The sequence below is a fragment of the Triticum aestivum genome, chromosome 5B (genome assembly GCF_018294505.1).
Source record: "Triticum aestivum cultivar Chinese Spring chromosome 5B, IWGSC CS RefSeq v2.1, whole genome shotgun sequence".
NCBI classification, from domain to species: domain Eukaryota; kingdom Viridiplantae; phylum Streptophyta; class Magnoliopsida; order Poales; family Poaceae; genus Triticum; species Triticum aestivum.
This window is the reverse complement of record NC_057807.1, coordinates 116,791,627-116,800,440: the sequence shown is the minus strand read 5'-3', so window position 1 is coordinate 116,800,440 and position 8,814 is coordinate 116,791,627. Positions and strand designations below refer to the sequence as shown.

Sequence of the window (8,814 nt, the reverse complement as noted above, 5' to 3'; positions counted from 1 at the left end):
GTTTAGAAACCCCGCGGCCCCTCTTCCCTCCTCCGCTCACCTACTCAACGGCCACGTATGCGTAACGTATAAGGGCATGTACAATGGTTGATAAGATAGTCTTATCTTAAGTCTTGCATGTGATTTAGAGATGACAAAAAAAATTTATCTACAATGAATCATATCTTAGCTTTATTTTCAATAATTAGTAATTCCTAAAAATGTGGTAAGACATATTATGCTAAGAGATCATCTCTTGTCTTCTTTTAAATAAGAGAAGACAAGCCTTTTTTTATGAGTTCTCTCTTCTTCACCTCTTCATCTATCCTACGTGACATTGCTAAGATAGAATCATTCTACATGGCCTAACCTCTCCATTCTATCTGCCCCTCCTCCGCCCCCCACGACGCGCGACGCAGCCGCTTCACTCGCGCTCCGCTCTGCGTACATAACCACCACCCCGCGCGCCGCACGGCCGGCTCGCAACTCGCAACGCCAGTTGCGCGGCGTCTCGAACCCGACTCGATCCTCTGCAGGGAGGCCAAGAAAATCAAGGTCGAGCCGAGCGAGCGATCTCGAGCCCTCCCTCGACCGATGCATCCGCTCGTGGGGGCGCTGCTGGTGAGTGCCGGGGAGCGGTGGTGGTGGCCGTGCTGGGGCCCGGCGGCGCGCCACGCCGCGGCGTGGGCCGGCACGCTGGCGCTGGCCGTGTCGGTGGCGTCGTTCGCGCCGGAGGCCGCGTTCGTGTGGGCGCTGGCCAGCGGCGGGTGCGCGGCCGGGTCGGTGCGCGTGCCGCTCGACGGCGGCGGGGACCACGTCTGCGTGCCGGCGAGGATGGCCGGCCGGACCTGCGCCGACATCATCGTGCCGCCGGTGTTCGCGGCGCTCTCCGTCGGCGCCTCGGCGTGCTTCGTCCGGACGATCGCCATCGGCCGCCGCCACGGCTACTAGCCATCATTGGAGCAAGCCCGTGTCCTTCCCCTCTGCTGTGCGACGCACGCCTCCCGCTTCTGAACACGTATCATGCCCCCGCTTCGTTTTCTCTCAGTCATATAGATGATGTTCATTTTTGTTTGGTACATTGATGATACTCGGTGGTTAATCTGAAATATTCTCACAAGAAACAACACATCAATCGCAACTTGGAACAATGGAGATATGCACACAGTCCAGATGTCCAATACATGTTCATCATAGAAAAAGGTTTATGTCGTTATCACTGTGCTGTGCATTTGTCAAACCTGCTTTACTAATCCTAATACTAGTAAGTAAGCTACCACGCAATGTACATCTCACTCAAACTGAGCAGTACATGGTTGGTGATCTAATCAAGAATCTCCAACCCCATCGCCTCCAAATCCATCCAGAAATTACGGACTAGGTCTGACCATTCTCACCAGTCACACATATCCACAACAGAGTACTGTGACAGAGCTTCTTCACCCTCACCTAATAAGCATGGATTCTGTGACGACGCCTTCCTGATCCCGTCAAGCTCCTCGGCGACCTCTCGCATGGAGGGCCTCCTCTCGCCGGACATCTCCAGGCACAGCTTCGCGAGCTTGGCCACCTGCTCCAGCGTCTCCGCCCTCACCTCGCTCTTGATCCGCGCGTCCAGCAGGCCGTCCAGCCTGCCGTCCCTCGCCGCCGTGAGGAAGCTCGCGACGACGCTCTTCTCGTCGTCGGGGGCGGCGAGGTTCAGTGCCTTACGCGACGTGAGCAGCTCCAGGAGCACCACGCCGAAGCTGTACACGTCGCTCTTCTCCGTCAGCCGGCACGTCTGCATGTACTCCGGGTCCAGGTACCCGCACGTCCCCTGCACGAACGTCACCAGGTGCGCCTCGTCCGTCGGCGCCGGCGCCAGCGACGACGCCCCAAAGTCGGACACCTTGGCGCCGTAGTTCTCGTCGAGGAGGATGTTGGGGGACTTGACGTCGCCGTGGATGATCGGCGGCGATGCCATCGAGTGCAGGTACGCCAGCGCCTCGGCCGTCTCGTGCGCGATCCTCAGACGCACCGCGAACGGCACGACGGCGGCGCCGCCGTGGATGAGCTGGTAGAGGGTGCCGTTGGGGATGAACTGGTAGACGAGCATGGGGACCTCCACCTCGAGGCAACACCCGTAGAGCTTCACGATGTTCTTGTGGTTGATCTGGGAGAGGATGAGCGTCTCCATGCCGAACTCCCGCTGCTGCCGCTCGTCTTCGCCGGCGATCCTGCACCGCTTGATCGCCACCGCCGTGCCGTCCTGGAGCGTGCCACGGTACACGGTGCCGTTGCCGCCCTTGCCCAGCACGTGCCGCTCGTCGAAGTTGCCGGTGGCCTCCTGCAGCTCCTGCTTGGTGAAGAGCGTGAAGGACATTCCCTGTTTGTTGGACTTCTTCATCTCCTCGAACAGCAGCTGGCCGCCGTGCTGCCGGAAGTGCCGCGTCTTGACGACGGCGACCCGCCGCTTCTCTTGGATGGCGTAGGTGCAGGTCATGCCCAGTGCCAGCATAACCACGCCAATGCTAAAACCTGTGCAAATGAAGAAGAAGAAAATCATTTCCTGGTTTTATTGTCTAATTGATGAAACAATACCAATATGGTTTTGTGCCGACATTTTCTTCCTGGAATGAAATGAAATTGAGATGGAGATGGAGATGGCAATGTCGATCATACCTATTGCGATTTGCAATTTAGTTATGGATTTATCCGCTTCGCATGTTCCATCAGAATAGCCTCGCTTTTGTGCAGGGCATGGGCATTTGTACCCTCCGATCGTGTTGATACAGGAATCACGAATGGCACATGGGTACGACGCCTTCTCCTCACACTCGTTAATATCTGCCAAGGCAAAGACCAATAATTGGTTTGATGAAATACGTACCAAATTAAAGATCCATGTACACTACAAAACATAACCTTTGTGTTTTTCATTTGTTAACGACAACAAAATGAAATACAGAGGAAAACCGATAAGAAACACACATGAAAAAAAAACTCTGGCACTATAGTACTGGACTGACCCACTCCTTGCAGTGGCGGAGCCAGGAATTTCCTGTGGTTGAGATGGTTAGGTGAACAGTGGTATCCCCAACCCACCAGGGTTCAAATCCTGGTGCTCGCATTATTCATGGATTTATTTCAGAATTTTTGGCGATGCGCTTTCAGTGGGAGGAGACGTTCCCGTCGACGACGAGGCGCCTACAGTGCCTTCATAAATCTCAAGATGATATGCTGGCTCAGTCTCTCGGAGGTGCTCATAGGGATAGGGTGTGTGTGTGCGTTCATAGGGATGAGTGTATGCGCGTGTATATGAGCGCTTGTGTCTGTACTGATGCTAAAAAAAAGCTAAGAGTGGTATATCAATGAATCAGTAGTTCTTTGGTATTCCATGGAAGTCCAGGGAAGACCCTTGGCTCCGCCACTGACTCCTGGTGTCCAGAGGAGATACCGACTTAGTGCGTCACCAGGACGTCCTATCCCGCGATACGCACATCAGTATTTGGATTTTTGGTTTGTTGGTGTTTTATCTCTTCCTCCGGTGTGCGTCTTGGCGGTGCGTCTTGGTGTTTCAGGTCTGGTTGTTTGCAGGGACCTCAAGAGATTTATTTGTAATATTCTTGTATTTGGGGTTTTTGAAAAGTTTCCTGGACACCTGTCATGTCCCAGTCATTCTGGTAATTTCCATATGTATGTACAATTGTACTCCGTTTATTGATTAATATAATATGTGCGGTTTAAAAAGAATTCTCCTATTCGGCTCTTAATAGCCGGTTGTAGTGCAAACTGCAAACCGGCGCATACCCCTTCACAACATTGTCTATGTGAATGGACCGCCCCATGTTGTTGTTTTTTTCATCGGTTTTGCAGGGAACCTTCCCATGATTTGTTCTGACATTATTACCAGTACGGGTTTTGCCGGTTTTCTCATTTTGGCTTCACTTTCTATTTCCTCTTTTATTTTTCAGTTTCTCTTCTATTTTTCATTTCTCTTTATTTTTCATTATCATTTCCTTTCTTTTTTTCTTCAGTTTTCTTTTTTCCTACTTTCTTTCGTTTTTCATTTTTTGTTTTCATCAAATTCATGAACTTTTCACAATTTCACAAACTTTTTAAATTTTGTTTTTTTTTACAAAATTTATGAACTTTCCTTAAACTCCTGTAATTTTCCCAAAATATTTGAATCTTTGGAATTACATTTTTTTCCAAATCTTGTGAACTTTTATTGTAATTCGTGATTTTCTTTCATTTTTCGTTTTTTCCACATTACAAACTTTTTAAGTCGTGGACTTTTTTTTGGAGATTCATGGGCTTTTTACAAATTTATGAATATTTTTTTAAGATTACATGTTTTTTTAAAAGACTTTTTTCCAAAATTTAAAAATCTTCTTTTCTCCTTCTATAAATTCAATGTTCAACTAGCCATGGTCGGCGGTCAAATGTAGCAGGTCCGCCGGTTAACTGATTTAAAACAAAGCGCAGTTGGTCCGGCCCATACTCTCGCGCGCGTTGGTGCCAGCTATGTTAGCTCGCGCCCAAGGTGCCAATTAGGAACTCTCCATGAGCCTACTGAATGCGCTCTGTGTGGGTGATGGAATGCCATGTCGGATATGATAAGTTTATGTTAGTGTGTCAAGATTTTTGTGTTGGTTTTGATTCTTTTTGGAGGTGAAATTTTTCATCGACACCATGATGAAGATATCGTGATTTGACGGCCTACACTTCGAGGGCATCATCCCGGCGCAAGTGCATTCATCGATCAAGATTTCCCATCTTTTTGGATGGGCGACTCAAGGCGCTTTAAAAAACCATTATTAATAATGTTCATGCGAGTGAAAGAGGGACAACATTATTGCTCCAGTCCAATTACAACCTCTTTACCAAAGTTTTTGAAGTATTTATTCTAGTAGAGATTGATACCGTGAAGAAGGTGCTTCCAAGAGATTTTAATATAATTCTTAGTTATAGAAGTTAATTTGTATTTCCTTGGATCTTAGATTCAAATCACTATACCTGTAATTATTATGAGTATAAATAAAACTACATATGTTTCTAACATAAAACTATTTTTCATTCGGTTTGTTGGGATGGAGCAGGCTACTGTAGGTGTGCTGGGTCGAACTTTTTGAGTAGGTTTTTTCCCCCTAAAAACCGGCTACTGTAATAACTTATAAAATGTTCGGCAATTTAAAATATGTTCTTGAATTATAAGAATGTTTCTGGATTTTTTAAAAAATAGAAAAATAAATTCTAGAATTTTAAAAATGTGCACGAATTTTTAAAGTATTCGAAAAAAGTATTCATGAACTTTAAAACAGTTCTAGAATATAAAAATTCCCTCCAAATTTAAAACAATCATGAATTTTAAATTGTGTTCCATTATTTATTTATTTTCCAAAAATGATAGAAAAGCCTGAATTAAAAAACTGATTCTTTTATGAATTTTAAAATTGGTCTTGGTTTTCACAAACTTTTCACTTATTTGAAAAAATAATGAATTAAAAGAAGGAAAAGAGGAAATTAACAAAATTGAAGAACCAAAGTAAACCAACAAAACAAGAAGGGAATACACAGGAAAAAGAAAAGACTAGACAAATAAACTTCTAGAACCTTTCGGAAATCAGAGAGAAGCACGAAAAGCCCGCATTGTGTAGGTCCAATAGGGTGCAACAGGGTGAGTGTTTGGTGTACACCTAACATGTTAGGCACATTATATAAGAAATATGGGCCTCACCTCCGTGCAAGAGTGACGTCCTGCATAGACCCGCTGAAGCGCTGAATTAGCACAACTTTGCCTAACGCCACCACAACCTAGCTAGAACTAACTTTGTCTAATTTGTATATGAAGCGGGATGGGCTCGGGCGCTGCCTTGCATCCCTAGCAAGATGTGAGACCCATTGGTGTCTATGTCGTTTAGCTGGAACACCATTGATCCAATCAAACTTGGTTCATTTTTCTCACTTAGTCGGAACCCAACGAAACCTTAAAACTTACTTAGGTATCAACTCAGGATTTCTAACTAGAGTATCACTCCTTATGCTTTCATTTTCGTGGGGGACGATGCATGCACCAGATGCGAGTGAGACATTCCTGCCATCTGTACAAGCAAATACAAGTATGAGCAGGGAGCGGTTCTCATGGCGAGGAGGACCGATGACATGGGTGGGTCTTCGACAAGGGTGTATGAGCCAGTGGCGGCTCCAGATATTTGCAACCGGGTATTCATGTGTATTTATTTTGCCAAAATCATTGTTGTTTTTTGAAAATTATCACTCTTTTTCCAAAATCAACACTGTTTTGTAAAAATCATGGGTATTCACATGAAGACCCAAGAATACCCCTAGCGCCGCTCCTGGCATGAGCGTGGGTATGATACATGCACTATGTGTTGATGAGACTAGGGTGACATTTAGTAACATTATAAGTCCATAAAATTACAAGTCAGTGTAGAGGGGAGGGGGGCTTGCTAATGCAGCGTGCTAGAGTATGATGACAAAGCACATTGCTTTGGGGCATTCAAAAAATTGTTCGTCTCGTTACAGTGTATGAATACATTTAATTTTTTTCTCCCTTTACTTCGCACGGGCATATGTGCTAGTGTAAGAAACAAGTAATGTGCCGCAAAATTGGTATTATTCGAGGCATTTTCAAAACATAAATTTCCATTTTAATTTTGAATCTATTGCTAACGACACATTGCCCCCCCCCCCCCCCCCCCCCCCAAAAAAAAGGTTGAGCCTGAACAGCAATGGGGAAACACATAGATTTCCGCAAGACAATCAATGGATCAAGAGATAAATCAAAACTGGTGAGAAACTAACCTTGGCAGCCATGGATGACGTAAGGGTTTCCTTGGTACCCTTTGGAGCAGTTACAGAGGTAGCCCGGGCCGTTCTTGGCGTCGACGCACTCGCTGTTGGCACTCGCGCAGGCGTACGAGCCCGTCTTCTTCCGCAGCACATCCCGGCACGTCTGGTTGCCCACCGCCCAGTCCAGCACCGCCGGCACCTGAACGCCGCCCGCGTCCCCTAGCGCGCCGGTGGTGACATAGGTCGCCCGGAACTCGAACGCCGCCGCTTCGACCAGCACGGCATAGCTGCACGGGCTGAAGCCGGCGACAGCGGAGTTGTTGTAGGCGTCGTCGAAGGCCACGTCAAAGGAGCTGATCCCCGGGGGCACCGGCGTGAGGCAGCATCCCGTGCCGTTGCACGGACCGTCGGACAGCGACGCCGCGCTCGCGCACTCGGCGTGGCACCCGACCACGTACCGGTTCTCGACGGCGCCGTCCTGCGACCCGATGTAGGCGAGCGCGCTGCACCCGACGACGGCGAGCTTGTTGTCCGCGTCGGAGACGCGGAGCGCCGTCGAGTTGAAGGACCACGTGTGCGGCGCGCCCATGGACCGCCTCGCGCCGTCGTAGCACCACGAGCTGACCGGGCTGCGGATGCGTATCTTGCCGCGGCCCGGGTCAATGCCGAGCACCTCGTAGCCGTCGACGAAGGGCCGGGCGTCGTCGGAAGCGGTGGCTTTGCGGCAGGTGACCTCGAAGGTCCTGTCCCCCGTGTCCAGGAAGCAGCCGCGGCCGATGCCGAACGGGTACGGGATGTCCACTCCGCCGCACTGCCGCTGGCACGCCGGCGCCGCGGCCAACGGCTGCCATGCTGGGATCGAGAGGAGCACCGTGGTGGTAACTAGTGGAAGCAGCATGTGCATTTCCATTCGCCTGGACTGGAAGGACACGGTCGACTCACTCAACTCTGTCGGCGGTGGTTATTCCGCGCCTAAAATATATAGTCTGGGGGAATAATTCTTACGCGCCAGCCCAAGAGATCGGCGTTACAGTGGAGAAAAAAAACACCACCTGCATAAAGAAACTACTCCTACGATTCTCTCGCAAAATGTCCCGCACGTTTAAAGTCACCATGCAAGGAATTGATTAATCCACCGTGCCCATCACACGGTAACTAGGTCACGTACTCCCTCCGTTCGAAAATACTTGTCATCAAAATGGATAAAAAGGGGTGTATCTAGAACTAAAATACGTTTAGATACATCTTCTTTTATCCATTTTGATGACAAGTATTTCCGGACGGAGGGAGTACACACCAACCATGCTTTGGCTTACTTTTTTTTTTGACATTCGCATCGCCTTTATTTAGTCATAGTAGGCAGGGATTTCTGCCGCAAGAGTCTGTAAAATACAATCTGGGGGATCAAGCACCCAGCTCATACTACTATTATTCTCTAAAGCTTCTTTTGCTAACCGATGCGCAACACCATTAGCCGTCCGCCGAACCCATGCCACCTTCCACTCCCTTGTTGCAAGTAGTTGTTTAACTTCCTTTATCATTGGCCCAAGTGTGGATAGATCATCATTTGAGTACTGCAGCTTCCGCACCACGTCTAAGCAGTCCATCTCAATGTGCACTCTTGGCAGGTTTAGTTCTGCTGCCATTTGGGCAGCTCTCTTGCATGCTTGGAGCTCCACCCAAGCTGGGTCACCCCCATTGAAATAGTTCTGGCACGCAGCTGCTATAAACGCTCCTTCTGAATTCCGGAGCACCACCCCTCCGCCTCCCTTCTCCCCTCCTTTAGTTGTTGCCCCATCGACGTTGGCCTTGACCCAACCAATCTCAGGAACTTCCCATCTATGTGTTGGTACCTGTCGAGGGGTTTTGCTCTCTTTGCCATGGAGTTGCTGCCACTCCTCCATGAGCCTCTTGATCATCTCCGCCATGTCCTCCGCCTCCTCGATCTTCTTCCCTTCCCGCGTGTTATTCCTCGCCATTCACAGAGCGTATAAGCCCTGCACCATTATCGCTCGGCCGTCCTCCGTTGCGGAAGCAAAC

At 48.7% G+C, this 8,814-nt stretch overlaps 2 protein-coding genes across 2 annotated transcripts; one reads left to right on the top strand and one right to left on the bottom strand.

The window, feature by feature from the left end:
- The first annotated feature begins 386 nt into the window (after positions 1–386).
- On the top strand, positions 387–1,343 carry LOC123110713 (uncharacterized). Its single transcript, XM_044531306.1, has one exon. It carries the CDS (start codon positions 574–576, stop codon positions 928–930), a length of 357 nt encoding a protein of 118 aa, XP_044387241.1. The 5' UTR covers positions 387–573; the 3' UTR covers positions 931–1,343.
- On the bottom strand, positions 1,154–7,698 carry LOC123110712 (wall-associated receptor kinase 2). Its single transcript, XM_044531305.1, has 3 exons — positions 6,787–7,698; positions 2,641–2,805; positions 1,154–2,496 (listed from the first exon to the last, which is right to left on the bottom strand). The coding sequence occupies exons 1-3, from the start codon at positions 7,682–7,684 to the stop codon at positions 1,373–1,375; spliced, it is 2,187 nt and encodes a 728-aa protein (XP_044387240.1). The 5' UTR covers positions 7,685–7,698; the 3' UTR covers positions 1,154–1,372.
- Between the last annotated feature and the right edge of the window lie 1,116 nt (positions 7,699–8,814).